Raw genomic sequence first — 19,925 nt, 5'->3', positions numbered from 1 at the left:
TGAGATTGCTTTGCTTAGTTCATTCCCTAGATTTTTATTGATGAAATTAGTATAGGCTCTTCTCATTCAAGTAAGTTTTTGGTACATTGTATTATAATATAAGGGTCGTCAAAGTCAAGCAATTAAATAATAGTAATAATAATTACGTAATAATCCTGCCATTTCTGTATGCTAATTAATTTCATGCAAAGCAAACTTGCAATTAAAAGCCATTGAGACTAAGGTGATAAGATTTGCCACTAGTGATGTGTATATAGATAGATACACAATAAAATACAATAAACAACGACAAAGATGATAATTAACAAATTAATTACTAGTATCTCATTGGTTATTCTTAAAAAGAAGATTAAGATAAAATAATATTAATTAACGTTATGAGATATCTAATATAAGAAATGAAGATCCGGAAATGGCTGCTGATAGATTTGATGAAAAGCAACTAAATCCCGCAAAGCAAATGCTAAAATGGGTAGGGTTTATTCACATGTGTCATTTCTTCCGATACTAATGTCACTTATTTTTGTTACAACCATTACGTGTGCTAACTACTAACACTTTTCTCTCCCTCTCATACAACTATTACTTTCACTTTCCTTCTTTAAATTATGCACCCCCCACATCAAATTATATTAGCAAACAAATAAACTAGATTTGTGCATGGACCACTAACTAACAATCATTATATATAACATTGATATTGATTCTTTACTGTTCTAGAAGACTAAAATAACCATCAATTAAGAAATGATGGGAACCTATATGGTACAAGAGTTTTAATGTTTTTGTTATCTATAAGATATATATGTGTATTAATAAGTAGTTAACATAACAAACAAAATTTAAAAGATAAATTTGTTAATGTGATAATGTATAAGTAGGTATTTTCATGAATTTTTACTATAAAATAAAAATACGAATTTGATCATGTATTATTACTTAAATGCTAAAATAATTACCTTTTACATTCGCAATATCAATAATCAATGAAAGAAAAAAAGTTGTGCTAATCTATTGGTTCAAATAAACTTTTTATTCTTATAAGATATTTTTTTAGTCATATATATTTTTTAAATTTGGTGGTGAAATTTAAAAGTTGTCTATTTTAATCTTATGATTAAAACCAAAATGGAAAATTTATTTAGAAAAAGATGAGTAATTTCTTAAAACCAAAATGGAAAATTTATTTTTTGAACTTCATTTTATTCTTTGATTCCACCAATAAAAATAAAGTCCAAATACAAATGAAATTCATTTTTAGTTTTAATTCGTTTTATTATTCATTTATTCCATAGAAAAAGCACAAGTCCCTATGTGAGTAAGTGTATATATAACTATTTAAGTATATATATAGATGAGTGAGTGGCATAAGGTGAGGACCCAAATTTGTCAATTACAAACAAGTGAAGTGTGTTTTGTGTACGTTTGTGTGTGTGGAAGAAAACAAAGATTGCATTGCAGAACACGCTTCTTCACCTTCATTGGTTTCAGCTCCACTCTCTTCCTCTTCTCTCTGGAGCTGAACCGAACCCGAACCCACCCCACCACCACCTTTCAAAAAAGATTCATACTTTTCTCATTTTCATTTCTAATTCTTAATTTTGATTCATACCCACCTAGTTTTAAGTCATTTCTGACACATAAACAACATCAAAAACATATCTTGATTAACTTTCTTCTGTGAATAGACAAAAAAAAAAAAAAACCATGGAAGATGACAACCACCGTAACAACATAGATAATAAGAACACGAACACAACCACCAACAACAACAACGTTAGTAGTAACAATTGTAGTGATTCAAAAAACATGGATTCTGATTCAAAAGGTGGAGTCTTTCCGGCTTTTCCAGCAAAGAGAAGCATAGCTGAGAGAAGGGGTTTCAATTCCAATGCAGCAAGGATCAACACAGCTAGGTTCAGAACAAACGCAATCACAACAAGCCCTTTCGCTTCTCCATCTCCATCTTCTTGTTCTGCATCACCATGCATTACTATACCCCCAGGCATTAGTCCCACTGCATTGCTTGATTCTCCGATCATGCTTCCCAATTCTCAGGTTATTTGGCTTTCTCCTTCTTTTTATATTTTTTGTTAATTTTTTCAGTGACCCTTTTGATTATTCTGTTTCAATCTGATCAAAAGATCAATTTTTTTTGGGTATGTTGTATTTTTTTTCCAGGCTATGCCTTCTCCAACTACTGGCTCATTTCATTGGCTAAGTTCTTTGCCACTTGATCAAGGGAATCTCAATGATGCTCCTGATTCTTCCCTCAAGTTTAAGAACAATGCCACCCTTGCCGATCCTAATCCTTTGCCTCCTTACTCTGCGTCTCTGAATCAGGTAATTTTCTTAAAAATTAAAATAAAATAACACTAGTATATTATGAAAAGAAACGGTGGTGTGTTGATTTCTTATCATGTGATTCAATTCTGTGTTGAATTTTCATTTTTGATGCTAATGATTTATTTCTGTTCATTTCTTTTTCTTTTTTTAATAGTTTGATTTGATACGAAGAATGAAAATCACTTTTCTTCAGTTGGATGTGGTTGATGTGAAGAGCAGCGTTTGTGTTTGGTTTACGTCCTTAATGATAAAGCATTATAGCTTACAACTTGAAATTTTTGACAATTTTGATATTAAATTTAAAAAAAAAAATCCAATTGGGCATGTGTCCAGTTCTTTTAGCTAAATCAGGATATGATTAATTGATCATCATTCTCTCATTTGTGATATGTGAAAGATTTCTAACTGTTATTTTTCTAAATTGTAATAACAATACATTTATCATATGGTAACCTTGAATTCTTTAGGTTTCTAGTAATTGGCACATGGTAAAGGGAGGAAATACAGACTGTCAATCAATTGTTCCAGTTCTGCCGCCGATAGATTTTTCGTTCCCGGAAGACTTTTCGAAAGGACAAAACGCAAAAAGTATTGAGTCCCGTTCATTCAATGATGTGAAAATGGTAAATTGTTCACTTGTTAATGTTAATAAAGTTGAGATGATGCAAATATCACGTTCCGATGAAGCTGGTGATGAAAGCACTCTGCCGAAAAATGTTACTCTTGGTGGGGATATCAGAAGGCAACCTGTTATGGAGAAAGACCAGAAGGAGACCTTGCTTGCAACTGGAGTGGTAAGGACCTCGGAGGATGGTTATAATTGGAGAAAGTATGGTCAGAAACAAGTAAAAGGTAGCGAGTATCCTAGGAGTTATTATAAATGTACTCAACCTAATTGTCAGGTCAAGAAGAAGGTGGAAAGATCCCATGATGGCCAAATAACAGAAATTATCTATAAGGGTACTCATAACCATTCAAAACCACACCTTGGTCGTCGAGCGTTAGGGCTTTCCACTGATGAGATGTCAGAGATGGGTGAAGCTGGTGAAAACTATGCTAAACTTGAAGGTCCAGGTTGGAAAAATGTTCAACCGGGAGCAAAAGACACAAAGCACAGTTTGGATTGGAAGGCTGATGGTCAGGAAAGAACATCCTCAACTTCTGTCGTGACTGAACTTTCGGATCCTATGTCGACTAACAAAGGTAAACCTTTGTGTGCCTTTGAAGCGGAAGACACTCCCGAACATTCTTCCACACTTGCCAGTAATGATGGTGATGAAGATGGAACCACTCAAGCACTAGCACCAGCTGAGGATGATGCTGAAGATGATGAATCAGATTCCAAAAGAAGGTTTTAAACTCCATCTGATATTGTTTGCAACTTTTCATGTTAGTTATAACAACTAGAAACACAACCTTTATGATTCTGCATTATTTTTCTATTGCAGGAAAAAAGAGAACTACTTGGTTGAATCAACTTTGCCTTCTAGGGCTGTTCGTGAGCCAAGAGTGGTGGTCCAAATTGAGACCGAGATTGACATACTCGATGATGGTTATCGATGGCGCAAGTATGGACAAAAGGTTGTCAAAGGAAACCCAAACCCAAGGTATCAATTCTTCCTTTGTTTATTTTTACACATTGGATATGGTTTTGTTTGTAATGTGTCTTAATATTGGATGGTTGGTAATTTCAGTTATTTCGTTGGCTTTTTAACCTGATTTAAGGAAATACACCCAAGTATACTAAGTTCTAATTTATTACAATTTGTTCCTTTTTATTTGTCACTGCACTTTTTCGTACAGTCTAACATTGTTGGATCAATGAATTTGCTTGCAATTTATAGCTTGATCCGGTGATGCACCGAAAGTGATAGTGGCAGGTAGATTAATGGGAGCGGAGTGAGTTATTGTTATTTCTGAAAGCTGTAATTTTTCATTCTTTGCCATTGTCTTTTCCTCTTTACAGGTAGAAAGTTTCCATTCTTTGTTGACGCGAGTTGCTATTGTTTGATATTGTTTGTAGATATTCACTTATGTTGGTAGTTCTGTTAAGTCTTCATTTCATTATCTGAACTGGTGCATGTTCTAAGTAGATCAATGGTTTGTTCTTCAGGTATCAATTCATTCTCTATACATTTCACTCGCATCATGCTTTTCACATTAGATCTACACTTGTAGCCGAATTGAGCAGTCATGGTATACCGATTGCGCATTTGCTCATTTGCATTTTCTCATGAATTTCCTCCAGGAGCTACTATAAATGCACAAGTGCCGGATGTCCCGTGAGGAAACACGTCGAAAGGGCTTCGCACAATACGAAATATGTAATCACTACATATGAGGGCAAACATAATCATGAAGTGCCGACGGCCAGAACCAACAATCATGTAAGCTCGAATGATGGTGGTTTACCTCCCAGTGGTCCTAATGGCCAATCAGCTCTTGCATTACCTGGCAGTGCTGTTATCCCGAAGTCTGAAAATCATCAAACTCTTACGTCTCATTTTGATCGAAAACCTGAATTCGGCAGCGACTTTCTTCGGCCGAGTTTGGTTGGAGCATTCAGCAACAATTTGAAGTTCGGTTCTTCCCCCATGTGCCAAATGAAGTATCCTTCCTTGAGTAGCACCATGCCTTACGGTTCGTTTGGACTGAATCCCGATCGCTGCACTGCCCCACAAGCTGGATCTATTCCCTCAGTGTATCCCGACTTTCCAATGCCGCTTCCCTTGAATCTTCCCTCATCCGGAAACTTCTCTCTTGCTGGACTAAACTTCAACTGTGCAAAGCCAATGAATCCAGTGCAGCCTTTCCTTTCAGGGCAACAAGTGAAGGATATTGATACTGGGTTCTTGAGGCCTAAACAGGAGCAGAAGGATGATGCAATATATGGAACATGCTTACCTCCAGTTGATCATGGAAATTCTTCATCAGCAGCACCATCATCCATTTACCAGCAAGTCATGCAAAATTTCCCTTCATAAATTTTGGTCTTAACTTCTGTTAGCAACAGCAAATTCAATTGGTTTTTTATTTAGTGTTTTTTTTTTTTTAAAGAAAGGTCATAAATTATTTAGTTTTTTTCCCCTTGGTATTTGAGGAAACAAACTGTGGTGTGCTCTTTTGCACAAATCGAACACCTGTATTTTGTAACTAGTTCTTGGTAGGTTAATTGTTTTGTTGTCCTATCATTATAGTTTACATTTTTCTCTGAATATTTATGGAACAGAGTTTAGTCTTCTTAATATAAAATTGCATACCAATATTTGTATCAAACTGTTGGTGTATAATTTTAGCTTCATTTTTCTAATTTTTATATTTGGATTTTCGCTTTGAAATGCTTGAGCTATTTAGTGTATATAAACAAAAATATAGATTCACATGAGTACATGAATGATAAGAATCAATGTATGAATGGGATCAGACACTTAGTACAGGCCCTTAGAAGCTGTTAACATTTTCATAAACCACTTCTTTTTTTTTTGTTTGTTTTTCTGATTTGGGAAGAATACATAATGCTAGAGCAGAAATGATGCAAGAGATCTTTTTCTTTTGGCCTACACTGCTAGCAACTTAGCATGTTTGATCTACTTCCTAACTTGACTTGCTTCATTTGTAAGAAAAGATAATTTAAATTGAGGTGATTAGTAAAATGATAAAATGAGAGGTTAATTATTATCTAATATGTAACTTCTATCATATGCGAACCCTATTATCTTAGTTTAAGAAATCTTTTTTTACCAACTTTCTTACTTTAGAAGAACTTAATGCGAGCCCCATCCAATTATGAAAGAGTGGAAGTTGACTTAATGAAATGTACAAGAACACTGCTTAGTTGGAAATAAAAGGTCAAACAAAATCTAATATTTCTAACATACCAGGCGTGAGACTGCAGGTGAAGGGCATGATTAGGTTAACCTTGCCCTACTCTAAATTGTAGGAAACAAGTCCCCACCAAGAAATGAAAGTCTATGCTAAAATCATTGGAATGATAAAAACCAAGTGTGATACAAGCATTTAATAGCACAAGACCCTACACAAATATAAATTCCCAACCAAATATTGTCAAAAACAGATATTGATAGGGAAAGATGCCACAAGACCCTACACAAACATAGAACCTTATTCTTATTCCAACATATCAAATTATCAATGGCACTAGAGGAGGAGAGGAAGCACTCACCATGATTCCATTCATTGACTCGAGATATTTTGATATAATAAGAATAAAAAAAAAAGACTTAGTTATCATACAAGCAAAATATTAGCCATTTAGCATTTAATTATAAAACAGATGAATCACAGAGACACCTTCAAACACACACTATATCATCTAAAAACAGTCTTAACATCAACATCACACCCGAGAAAAACAATTTAAATTTGAAGTTGAGTTCCATTGGACCAGTACTAACGTAAATGGTCCTTCAACTAATATGACCAATACTAATATAAATAGGTTATATCAAGAGTGAAAGGAGATTTTACAAGCAAATTCTCCCAAAATTCTTGTTCAATTTACACTGAAGATTTAAGCACAATGTGTTCAACCTTCATGGAAGAATTTATGTTCAAAAGGAAAAAAAAGTTGAGCATATCATTGGATTTATTAAGATCATCCACTAAAATTAAGATAAATATTATGAGGAGGACAAGAAGTTAAGCTCAAAAACATCTTAACAGCCATTATGAGTTAACTAATATACATTCCAGGCTTAGAAAAGAAGGGCCTCAAAATCAATAACCACCAAAGTTTAAATCCCTTCAAACCAAAAGAACCCTTCTCTTCACATAGTACATAGACCATTATCATCATCATCAAAGTAACTACAACCAAGATCAGGAAACACAATTAAGCTTAAGCATACCCATAATATCAAATCACTCGATATCCCCCAAAAGACACCAACTTTAAAAGAAAAAAAAATGGAAAAACAAAAAAGGTTCGATCAAAAGAGTGAGGGGGTTCCCAAATTGGAGAGATTTCATATTATTTTATTTCTTTAGGCTTCCACGAACGCCGGGTTTAGGCTTAGAGGTATCGCCGACGTGGGTGGCGTGGAGATTAACGATCTTCCCCTCCTCGAACGGAAGCTTAGGGTGCTTCGCATCGTGGTGGATCTGCATCGATTTCATGTCCGGTGCCGTCGCTTTGCAGAGCGGGCACTCAAACTTCGCGTGACCGCCCTTTTCTATCCCCGACCGGTCCGCCAAACCTGCCTTTCCTCCGCCGCGGTTGGTGGTGGCGGCGTCGACCTTCGCGGCGATCTCTTTCGCCGTGTGCTTCTTTGGCTTCGCTTTCCCTGTCATGGCGTAAAACTAGGGTTCCTTTGTTCTTTTTTTAGGGGAATCGTTCTATGCAGAATAAATCTATCGTTGTGGGTTCTTGATTGGTGATCGGATTTGTTAGAAATTAATCGGAAGTTTCGATTTTGAGTTAGATTTTTGGGGGGTGTTTTTGGAGGGCAAGGTAAACCCTAAGGATGAGAAACCCTAATTTTGGGTGCGTGGGCGTTTTGGAAGAGTGAGTTGGGTTATTAATAGGGAAAACGGATAGGAATGGAGGCTTATCTGTGAGCCATTTCGTTTTCACTGGTTTTTTTTTTTTTTTTTTATGTTTCTTTCTTTTAAAGAAGACATTTGACACGTGTTAAATTTTCATTGGATAAACTGATTGCTTCTACCAATGCCTTTAGGCCATATATCATTCACATGCCTTGTGATTAACGCAGGGTATTAGATACATAGATTCTCGCACGACCTTAATCCATAGCAATATGTAAGGGTAGTCTGATAACGAATTTTTGTTAACAAATAGTTAGTTGTTTAAAAATTTACCTAGTGTTATGATAAATATGAATGTCAATTTTTTCCGTCAAATTATTTTGGACGGTCCAAAAATTTAATTGTAGATGTAAAAAGTTTTAAGGTTGAACTGCATATTTATAACAGAAATTAATTTATTTATAAAAGTTAAAATGGTGATGTGTAATTATATTGTGTCATTGTGTGTAATTCACAAATGTAGAATTGTTAAAGTCAGTAATATGTAATATGCAGACGTTTTGACCGAGGTGAAATTAAAAAGTTGTATGTAGCTGCAAAACGCAGTTTATGTTTGGCAGGAGAGGAGAAGGAAGCCTCGAAACATGTTCCTGCTCCCTGCATGGCTAACATATCCTGCAACTTTGACCATCCTCAAAGCTCCAAAATGCAACATGCATTTAGCAGACAAAACGCAACCTGTGATTGGCAACCTCCCCACCTGCATGTGTGACACATGTAAAGGAGAGTGGTGGAGCTGGCCTTTAAAAGCAAAAGGCAGGCGTTTTCCTTTCATTTTACTTGCTGTGAGTGAGAGTTTTGAGAGTGAAAGGATTGGGGTTGAGGGTGAAAGGGAGTAAATTTGTGAGGAGGAAGATCAGTGAAGGTTTGAGACTTTATTTAGTGAAGAAGGTTCGTAATTTATTTTACCTGAAAAACACATTATTAAATATTTGAATCATTCTCAATGAGTAAGTGATTTTTTTTTTTAGTTTTATGATGAATAAATATGTTTATTTTTATGTTCTTTATTTATATGTTTTAACTATTATTATTATTATTATTATTATTATTATTATTATTATTATTATTATTATTATTATTATTATTATTATTATTATTATTATTATTATTATTATTATTATTATATCAATAATAGTTTTTTATCATACTAGTCATGAATTATTATTATTATTATTATTAAGTCTCGGGAAAACAAATTGTTATAAGGATGGCAGCAATACTTGTATCCGCCCGTTCCTATTCGGTCGGGGCGAATTTAAACCTGACCCGGAGCAGGGCGGGTCTGAATCGTGGTGAGTTGGGGTCGGATTCAGGCTAAATCCGTCCCTACCCGCTCCGAAGTGCATATATATATATATATAATTTTAGAAATTAGGGTTAGTTCTCACTGTCACTCCCTTTTAGTTCCCAATCCTAAAACTCACTTCGTCACTTCTTCGATTCTTCTCCAAGGACCATAGCCTCGGTTCAGCTACACCAGACCACCAATCAGTCACCGACTCGCCGTCACAGTTCGTTCTGTCGCTGTAAGCCGGTCGGCGTTGTCACAGCCGCCGTCGCTCACCAACCCTAGGAATTAGGGCTCAGATCCTCACCAGATCCCCACGTCGGCGTCGCTCTCGCTTCTCGCCGTCACTGCCTCTCCAATCTGTGGTTTCTGGTCTTTGTCGTCCCTCCTTCATCTCTCGTCGTCTCTCTGGTAACTGGTAAGCATTAAGCACTCCTCGCTGACTATTTACTGCTTCTGTGCTTCTTCAGCTTTTATTTTTAAGTTAATTTTTATGATTTATGTTTTATGTTAAAATAGTCAAGCTAAAACTAAAATTAATTTTGATGCTCAAAAGATCATTTAAAATTCAGTCCATAGAATCTTTTGACTGGGCAGATTCCTACTTCAATTTGGAAATTATGTGATAGACTTGTTTCTCTTAGAGTTCATGGAAACTCCTTTTATGGGAATGTTTCAGAACCTGCATTGCCTAACTCTTCTTTTTGTAAAAGTTTTAGTTTCTTGATTTGGGTGATAACAGATTCTTTGGGGAGTTTCCTAAGTTTGTTACTAAGTTTGGTGGGTTGAAACAACTTGATTTAGGGAACAATATGTTTGTTGGTTCAATTTCTCAAACTTAGTTGGACTAAAACTTGAAAAATTAAAGTTGTTTTGGCTTCTTTGTTGATTAGTTATATGCAGAAGAACATGAAAAAGTGCATATTTGGTTTTGATTTATCATTCTTATGCATTCTGAGTTTTGATTTTATTCTAATTTTACAATTGTTATTGAGTACTGAATGGACCCTTCAAGATCAAAGTGATTTGGTTTATGAAAGGAAACATACTCATAGTGTTCTAATTATGGAGAGAATCACAAACTGTTCTGTTTCCTTTGTTAAAAACAAAGACCAGAGCAATAAGCTTAGTGTTAATCGTGTAGAAAAGGGTTCATATATGGACATTTTTAGTAAAGAGTTCCTTTATTAAAGAGTTCCTTTGTTAAATAAATTATTTTTAATAATAATAAATATTACTGTTAATATTTTTTGAATAATAATAAATAAATACCGTTTAATAATATTGCTGTTATTATTTTTTGAATAAACTATTACCTGATATTATTTAGAATTTAAATAATTATTATTTTTCTTTTTATAGGCTATAAGGAATTTGTTTCTCAGGAAACTCGATTCGCCAGATACCTTTTGTAAGACCCATAAATATTTAAAAATTATTAATAAATTATTATGATGTATTATATTTATTTAAGACTACATTTAAAATATTTTTGTATAAAAATTGAGTAAACTCTTATTTATTATTTAGAGTTCTTATAACTAAAAAATAATGAATATTTTGTATGCCTTAATTTTAATATATAGATTTTTAACCTTATTTTATAAATAAAAGAGAATTAATTTACTTATCTCTAATTTTTATTAAATTGGTATTTAATTGAAAATAACTTACAGATTGGTAATTAAAAGATATTTTTAAAGATGGATACTTTACATTTATTGGTTTTTAATTATTATTTTATCTTTTTATTTATTTTATAAAATTATATTATTACCCCTATCTTTATTAAAATTTCCTAATCTACCCCAAACCCTAACTAAATAACACCCCATCCCTCACATGTGACACTCACCATCCCTCACATGTGACACTCACTCTCTCACCCTCCTCACTCATGGTTACCCCACCCACACAATCAGCACACACACACAAACAATACACTCATTCACTAACACACACACATAGAGTTCAGTGAAAGAAAGAAGAAAAGAAAGAAAGGAGAGTGAGGGTTGCGAGAGTAGGGGGAGGATCCGAGAGAGGGAGAACGCCGGGAAAAGGGGGAGCTGTCCGCGCCACCAGACCGCTTCCAACCCGCGCCGCCACTGCGCCATGTCCTGCCGTCAAGCTTGCCTCGCCGTTCGTCCTCGTGCCGCCGTGTTCCTTGCCACCATAGTCGAGGCCACCGCGTGTCGCCGTCGCTTGTGGGAGTCGAAGAGAGACACGATCGAGAAGCCGCATCTCGTAGCCGCCATCGAAGAAAGAGGAAGAAAGTAACGTCGTTGCCGTTACTGGAAGGGAGCTCGACCATCCTTGCCGCAGGAGCTTGTCGCCGGAAGAGAGGAGATGACGACGGTGGAAGTTATCACCGCTGTTCTACCTCACTGAACGGCGCCAGAAAACCGCTGCTGCAGCCGCTGGAGGACGTCCCTACAGCTGCCATACCCTAGCCCACTCCAGTTTGGGTTCCGACTGTGGTTCGTTTATGCTGAGTCTTGTTCTTCTAAGTGTCGGAGCTACTGTCGTTGCTTCGTCTCCATGTTTCTCCTTTATTCCAGTAAGCATATCTTTTCCAAAACCTTCACCTCTAGTGTATGTCTGCTCTGTTATAAATTTGATAAAGATTTTGAGATGTTGGTAACGTAGGATCGAGTTCCGGTTTTTGCGTGTCGCGCTTAGAGTTTTGGTTGCTGCTACGGATAGTGGATAAAGCAGAGGTTGCGGCTGCCGCTGTCGCAAGCCGAGGGAAAAGGGATTGATGTGTTTTGATTTTGAGAGTTTCGATGAGTTGAGGTAGGGGTTTTTCTTAAAATCTATTTTACATTACAGAGTTGTGATAAATAAATATTGATGCAAAAAGATATATTTCTGTGATTATATTTGTCTTGTGGATGTGATGATTTGTTGGACTGGATTATTGGGCGCTTGATTGCTTGAGTCAAGTACGGTTATTGATAAGAAGTGGATTTGAAAAGTTATTTACTTGATTATTAGGAAAAGTAGTTTTTCTTGGTTTGAAGTTAAAGCGGTTTGATTTTGAGTCGGTCTGATGTTATAAATGACTTAATACTTGAGCTGGTTTGACTTTAAAAAGAGTTTTATTATTGGAATTGGTCTGGTCTGAAAATATTTGATACTGGAATTGGTTGAATTTTGGAAAGTGATTGAGATTTGAAAATGGTTTGAGAAATGTTTGGATGGGACCCGAAAAGGGTGGCAGTATTCGAGTTTTAGAGGAGATGCTGTCGAAATTTTATAAAATTAGAAGTTTCATTGAAAGTAGTTATTTTAAAAAGGTTTTAAGTATTATATGATTTAAAACTATCTCATTTATCAAAGGAAGAGTTATGTTTTGGATTGGGAATTGTTAGTGAACGGAATGGAAAGAAGGATGATTGAGAATTTTCTCTGAAATATGGTTTTTGAATGAATTTGGAAATGAGATTTGGATTAATGAATGATTATGATGTTGAGAATGTTGAGAATGTTGAGATATGATCTTTGAATTATTTATATGGCTTATGAATTTGAAATATCTGAGATACGAGGTTCCCTGGATTGAGTGCCGTGGCTTGCCACCACGTGTACCAGGTTGAAAACTCGATACTTTGTTGACCCTACGACGTAAGTGTGACCGGGCACTATATAAATTCCCGGGAATGTTACCCCATTGAGCAATATTGATTATTTGAGAAAAAGCTATGCATAGACTCTTGGGGATACACATCGGGGGACAGTCTAAGGACAATTCAGACTTGTCGGGTTGGCTGGATAACCGGCAAATGAGCCTCATCAGCCATAGGACAGGCATGCATCATATGCATTTGTATGCTTTGCTTGGGTTTGAACTTGTTTTGGTTTGCCTAATTACTAAACTGTTCTTAACTGCTACTTGAACTATTTGCTGTAACTGCTTCCTACTTGTGCTTTCCTTGTCTGTCTTGCCTGTGTTTGTCCTGGCGTGTTACATTTGAGAATGGACTTGGGTGCTGAATTAATGATTGTGTTGTTTGATTGCGTGGTTGGTTGCTGATTGAGATTTGCTTATGAGAAAAGAAAGACTTTGGATTTCTGAAAATATTGAACATTGTTTCTTTGAAAAGGTTTTGAACGATTAGCTATTGGATTTTAAAAGGATTCATAAGGCAATGATAATCACTGAATTTGAAAACAGTTTTCTTATTGAAATATCTTCTTATGACAACTTTGAAACTCCGTGGTGAGACCATGTGGTTAGGTTCTCACCCGCTACAGCTTTACCTTTTCAGGAATCGAATGAAGAAGCATTAAGAAGAGTTAAACTCCGTTTAGTTTTATATGTTGTATTAACTAGATTATTTTCTTCCCTCGTCTTTGTTATTACAATTTTTGCAAGAGGGATAAGAGTTGTATGATTTATATATATTATATTATAAGATATTATGTAAGAAGTCTTATATATGAATCTATGCCTGCTTGTTTTTCTTAAGATAAAGTATTTATTTCCGGTTTTCAAAGAAATCAACGATACAGTGGCGAGTCACAGGCTCCTATTTTAGTATTTAGTATGTAAAGTAGTCGTAATACTTCTTGCTATCAGAGTAGCGCAGCCGGAAGCGTGACTTCTGATAGTGAGGGTGTTACACCTTTAACGAGGTAGCTACAGGTGTTTACTGGGTTTCAACACGTTTCACGAGTAGGCGAAATGAAAAGCCATTTTGCACTACTGAGTGTATTGGTAGAATGGTTGAGGCTGGAAACTCACACGTTTCACCTTCCAGTTGGGAAAATGATGGTGACGCTGGAAGACGTTACGCATCCGCCTCATTCTGTACCGTCGGATTGCCTGCCAAGTCTCTGTCATCGTCATCGTTTTCGTCATCGACTTCATAGTTGGCTTCAAACTCCTATTCACTGTTGTTGTTATCTTCTTCCTAATCTATATCCCCGAGTTCATTAACGTTGACATCGTCGCCAACCGCATCCATCCCCGTATGCTATTCAAACTCAACGTACAGTTCTATCATCAGCACGTGAAAATCGGGTTTGTTGATAAATATAGAACATCCGCTGCATGCATGCGTCGTCAGTGATGGACATTAGTTGAAACTGTATCATTCCACCAAATACTTATACATGATTTCTATACAAAATATTGCTCATCCTTTTCGAAATGTGACTTTGTATGTTCTCACAAAAACTATTTTGCAACTTTACAAAACTCATGGTACATGGAATAGCAAATGAAAACGGACATTCACATACAAAAGTCACTCTTTCGTGTGTGTTTGGTATAATCTCACCGTTAAAATACACTCGCATATTTGCAATACCTTATATAACTTCAACCTCACCTAATCTGACTTTTTTGACAATATTAAATGCCAAAAAAACTCACTACGTATCATTCAAATATGGAAGAAAGAGTAATAGGAGTAGAAGTGAAGTGAGGATACTAGCACGAGTCTCGTTTCATATTTATAGGCAAGGCTCTTGTTTAAAATATTTTTTTATTCAAATCGCAGGCTGGGTTTTGCAGCTTCCAAAAATTTTTCTGACCCACGAAAAACACAGCCTTCGTTTTGGAGTTTCCAAAAAAAACAAAAAACCCATTCCTAAATGCAACCTGCGTTTTGGGCCACAAAAAAAAATAAAAAAAAAAACGCCCATTTCCAAACGCAACCTGCGTTTTGGGCTAAAAAGAAAGAATAAAAATATTTCGAATTTTGAAACATGTTAAACGTTGCCTGCGTTTAGTGAATTTCAGAAATAAAAAAAAAATTAAAAATCTAACACGCAGGTTACGATTTCATCTAACACCATAGCAGTGAATATTTTTGCTAAGCCTCCATTTCATGGTGTTACACCATACTTTTTTCCATTTGCAAAAAAATGAGCCCATTTATGAAGCTACGAAAAGAAAATATTTTTACATGTATAAATAGAAAAGGTGTAGCATGTGAATTACACACAATCAATAAAATTCTCTATTTCTCTTTTATATTAAAATACTCTTTTCTTTCTCTCTTATATATATAATTTCTATTATATTGAGATATTAATTATGGTAAATATTAATACTAGAGTCTTCTACTTCTATTTTTTTATTTTATATTTATTCTTATTTATTTATTTTACAACACGTTATCAGCACGATACTCTGATAAAATTTTAGGAAGACTCAGATAACAAATTTTTATTATGTCAAAACTCTCTCATCTTGAATTTAATGCTCTTGATATATCTGGAAATAACTATTTATCATGGATACTAGATGCTAAAATCCATCTTGATTCAATGGATCTTGGAGATACCATTAAGACTGAAAATAATGCATCCCAGAAGGATAAAGCCAAAGCCATGATCTTCCTTCATCGCCATCTTGACGAAGGATTGAAAAATGAATATCTCACATTAAAAGATCCTGCAGATCTATGGAAAGACCTTGAAGAAATGTACAATCTTCAAAAGACAGTGATACTTCCTCAAGCCCGATATGAATGGACGCACTTGCGTCTACAAGATTTTAAATCCATAAATGAATATAATTCAGAATGTTTCGAATCACCTCACGAATGAAATTATGTGGGGAAAAGATAACTGATAATGACATGTTAGAGAAAACTTTCTTGACATTCCATGCATTGAATGTGCTCCTGCAGCAGCAGTATCGAAAAAAATGATTTAAAAAATATTCTGAGTTAATTTCTTACCTTCTTGTTGTTGAACGCAACAATGAGTTGCTTTTAAAAAATCATTAAGCGCGCCCAGTTAGCGCCGCTCCATCTCCTGAAGCAAATATGGCAAATCATTACCCTAGAAGAGGTAAATGGCAAGGTTTTAGTAACAAGAAAAATTATGGAAGGAAGAAGAATTATGTTCACAAGAAAGGATCTCACCAGAAGTGGGATAAAGAAAGAAACACTGGGCAAAATAAATCAACAGAGGATAAATGTTTCCGTTGTGGTGGAAAGGGCCATTGGTCGCGTACCTGTCGTACCCCAAGGCACCTAGTCAATCTTTATCAAGCATCTTTGAAAAAGGACGACAAAGGGAAAGAGATGAATTTCGTTTCAAATGATGCTGAAAATTCCACCACTCATTATGATGTATCTGATTTGTTTGAAGATCCTGAAGGAAATATTGGTTATTTGATAAATGATAGAATAGTTTGATATGTGAGATTGTTAAGTATTCATGTAAATAAATAATGCAAAAAACTTATTGTTAAGTTTTATTTTGGGAAAAAAACCATAATAAGCCAATGCCAGGCCAAATTTACGTATATAAGCCAAAACCAAAATTGTTTCAGTAATCAGCCAAAGCATATATTAATATAATTCGAACCAGAGTGGTTCGAACTGCATTCATTAATAATTCGAACCAAAGCAGTTCGAATTATAAATAAAGAGATCTAACTAAATCGAACCAGGTTGGTTCGAACTAGCAACGCATGCTGGTTCGAATTACAGAGAGAGAAGCTGCATCAAGTAATTCGAACCAGGTTGGTTCGAATTACACAATCCCTAAATCGATGAAGGCTGATTCGAATTAGTGGGAGACAGAGCAGTATATATATGGTTGTAAACGTGAGTTGCTCTCATTAGAGGGTGTAAGATGGCTAGTGAGGAGAGTTTTGTTGTTTTGGTTCACCACAGAGGATCCATTAAGAGGAAAACTTGTTCCGGTGTGAAGTTCACAGATAAGGATCCTCTCTGTATTGTCGTGAGTCCAACGACGAGCTATGATGACCTTGTTAGATCTGTGCTGATGAAACTTGGTCTGGAAGGTGCGAAGCGGGTTAAGAAGTTTTTCTATCGCATTCCAATCACGGTCCTCCAGGATACCCTGAAGTATGATTGTTTCACGATTGGTAGTGATGAGGACTTGCAAGTCATGTTTCTTTGTCGGCGGCAGTTTCCGGAGGTGAGGACACCAGAATTGTTGGCAAAGCTGGATGATGTGGTATCCAGCTCAGGGGGTTCGAACCGGAATACCACCACTTTAGCCACGGCAGCCGGTTCTAGTTCCAGGCCTGCCGTCGCTTTTTCCTCCGTCCCTGTGTACGAGCCAGCGGTCCAACCTGTCGCCTCCCCGTCTTTTGCTGTTGATCTCAATGGCAGCGTAGGCGACGAGGTAGGATCATTTGATATTCTGCCGAACGCTTTACAGGGCGTTCCACCGCTTGGCGTCGGAGACGGATTATTGGGTGATGCAGAGGAGGATGACGTCGAGCCGGATATGATTGAGGATGACAGCGGCGATGATATTGGAGCGAGTGAGCCTGCATTGGTGGTCGGTGGTTCTAGTTCTGGCACACAGTAGTATCCACCACATTTTTCCTCTTTGGACCTGGATGCCATGAGGCAGGAGGGGGTTTCTGGGCACTCTGTTGGATTCGGAGCTAGAGATGCGGAAGGGACTGCTGGTCTGACAGAGTTCCAGGTTGGTCAGCAATTTCAGGATAAAGATGAGGCCCTATTAAGTGTGAAGACTTATAGCATCCGGCGAGGGGTACAGTACAAGGTAGTGGAGTCTGATTATCGCCGGTATGTGGGCAAGTGTTCTGAGTTTGGGAATGGGTGCACATGGTTGATTCGACTGAGTCTCCGGCAGCGCAAGGGCATTTGGGAGGTCAAACGGTACAATGGACCTCACACTTGTCTGGCCACCTCCATCTCGAGTGACCACAGGAGTTTGGATTATCATGTGATTTCGGCGTTCATTATGCCAATGGTTAGGGCTGATGCATCCGTCAGCATCAAGGTGCTCCTAAATGCCACAGCAGCACACTTTGGGTTTAGACCGACGTACAGGAGGGTCTGGTTGGCGAAGCAGAAGGCTATTGCCCTCATCTACGGTGACTGGGATGAGTCATACAATGAGCTCCTCATGTGGGTGTTGGGAGTCCAGTTGACGATGGCTGGTACAGTTGCAGTCCTACGGACGAGCCTCGTTCGAGTTGGTGGACAAGTAGACGAGTCTCAAGCTTATTTTCACAGACTTTTCTGGACATTTCCATCTTGTATCGAGGCATTCCGACATTGCAAGCCGCTAGTTAGTATTGACGGCACCCATCTGTATGGTAAGTACGGGGGAACGTTGCTCATCGCGATTGCACAGGATGGGAACTCCAACATTCTACCTGTTGCATTTGCACTAGTAGAGGGTGAGAATGCAGAGTCTTGGACATTCTTTCTCTCCCACCTTCGAGAGCACGTGACACCGCAGCAGAGTCTTCTGGTTATATCGGACAGGCATAACGGCATCAAGGCTGCGCTTGAGGCTCCTGACGAAGGTTGGTTACCTCCATCTGCATACCGTGCATTCTGCATTCGACACGTAGCGGTTAATTTTGCCCTGACCTTCAAGGGCAAAGATGCACGGAGGCTTCTTGTGAATGCGGCATATGCCAAGATCGAGGTTGAGTTTGACTACTGGTTTGATATTCTGCGGTTTGAAGACCCAGCGATGTGTGAGTGGACGAACCGGATTGATTATTCCTTGTGGACTCAGCATTGTGATGAGGGGCGGAGATTCGGTCACATGACGATGAATATCTCTGAGTGTGTGAACTCAATCCTCAAGGGTGTCAGAAACCTCCCTGTATGCTCCCTCGTGAAGGCAACATATGGAAGGCTTGCGGAACTCTTTGTTCGCAAGGGGAGAGAGGCGGAGGCCCAGATGGAAACCGGACAACAATTCAGTCAGCACTTGGTAAAGTGTATTGAGGCCAACTTGAAGATGGACAGGTGCTTCATGGTGACGTTGTATGACAGGGATAACTCCGAGTTCACCGTAGCAGAGACCACTCCGACTGGTTCTTTCTCATTGGGTAGCTACAGAGTTTCGCTTGCCTCTCAGACATGTGACTGCGGGTACTTCCAGGCGCTTCATTTCCCGTGTCAACACGCACTTGCATGTTGTGCCTACTCACGGGTTACCTGGACCGCTTATGTTCACAGCGTGTATCGGATTAGTTCGGTATTCAGTGTGTATCGGATGGGTTTCACCCCTCCGATTCCGGAGGGTTTCTGGCCACCATACGACGGGCCCACTGTTATACCTGACCCTGACAAGAGGCATGCGAGAGAGGGTCGTCTGAGGTCCACTAGGATACGGACAAATATTGACGAGGCAGATCCGAACCGGCCAAAGAGATGTGGCCTATGTCGCCAACCCGGACACACACGTTGGAGTTGCCCACAGCTTGGAGGGGGCCATTAGTAGCCATGTTCTTAGTGTTGGTAGTTATTTTATTTAAGTTTCCTTGTTCGATGTTGTAATTGGGCACTCATGTAATTTGTTGATCTTTCTGCGTTGTATTGTGCATGCTGTGTTAACTAATGAATATGCTATGTTTCAGTTTGCGTCTAACTACAAGTCCCACAAATGGAAAGGCTAAAAAAAAATCTACATATTAAAGTAAACATGGCTAAAATAACAACAAAAGTACATGAATGAACTAACACCCGTTTTCAAAGTACAATATGATGAAGTAACAACAAAAGTAAACATGGCTAAAATAACAACAAAAGTACACACGGCTATCATACATGAATGAACTGGAAGATCCAACATACACTAAACATGAATCATCTAAACAGATGCGAGCCCGTAAAGCAACGACGGGGTACCCGTGTCCTATGACCTCTGCGGATAAGCGGCTCCTCGTCCTCGATCTCATCCTCCTCATCATCCGGGGCAGGCTGTGCCGGTGACGTCGGATGGACCGGTGCTGCAG

At 37.6% G+C, this 19,925-nt stretch overlaps 3 protein-coding genes across 3 annotated transcripts; 2 read left to right on the top strand and 1 right to left on the bottom strand.

The window, feature by feature from the left end:
- The first annotated feature begins 1,362 nt into the window (after positions 1 to 1,362).
- On the top strand, positions 1,363 to 5,622 carry LOC107635142 (WRKY transcription factor SUSIBA2-like). The gene is made up of 5 exons (XM_016338520.3): positions 1,363 to 2,058; positions 2,182 to 2,343; positions 2,814 to 3,697; positions 3,795 to 3,953; positions 4,595 to 5,622. The coding sequence occupies exons 1-5, from the start codon at positions 1,708 to 1,710 to the stop codon at positions 5,328 to 5,330; spliced, it is 2,292 nt and encodes a 763-aa protein (XP_016194006.2). The 5' UTR covers positions 1,363 to 1,707; the 3' UTR covers positions 5,331 to 5,622.
- Positions 5,623 to 7,005: 1,383 nt separating this feature from the next.
- On the bottom strand, positions 7,006 to 7,885 carry LOC107635143 (protein METHYLENE BLUE SENSITIVITY 1). The gene has a single exon (XM_016338521.3). It carries the CDS (start codon positions 7,654 to 7,656, stop codon positions 7,342 to 7,344), a length of 315 nt encoding a protein of 104 aa, XP_016194007.1. The 5' UTR covers positions 7,657 to 7,885; the 3' UTR covers positions 7,006 to 7,341.
- Positions 7,886 to 18,100: 10,215 nt separating this feature from the next.
- On the top strand, positions 18,101 to 19,408 carry LOC148569413 (uncharacterized). Its single transcript, XM_088485030.1, has 2 exons — positions 18,101 to 18,636; positions 18,778 to 19,408. Exons 1-2 carry the CDS (start codon positions 18,101 to 18,103, stop codon positions 19,406 to 19,408), a joined length of 1,167 nt encoding a protein of 388 aa, XP_088341156.1.
- The last annotated feature ends 517 nt before the right edge of the window (positions 19,409 to 19,925 follow it).

This window comes from Arachis ipaensis, chromosome B4, assembly GCF_059453495.1.
Source record: "Arachis ipaensis isolate K30076 ecotype BB chromosome B4, ASM5945349v1, whole genome shotgun sequence".
NCBI classification, from domain to species: domain Eukaryota; kingdom Viridiplantae; phylum Streptophyta; class Magnoliopsida; order Fabales; family Fabaceae; genus Arachis; species Arachis ipaensis.
Note: the sequence above shows the minus strand (reverse complement) of the source record. Positions and strands in the feature narration are given on the sequence as shown.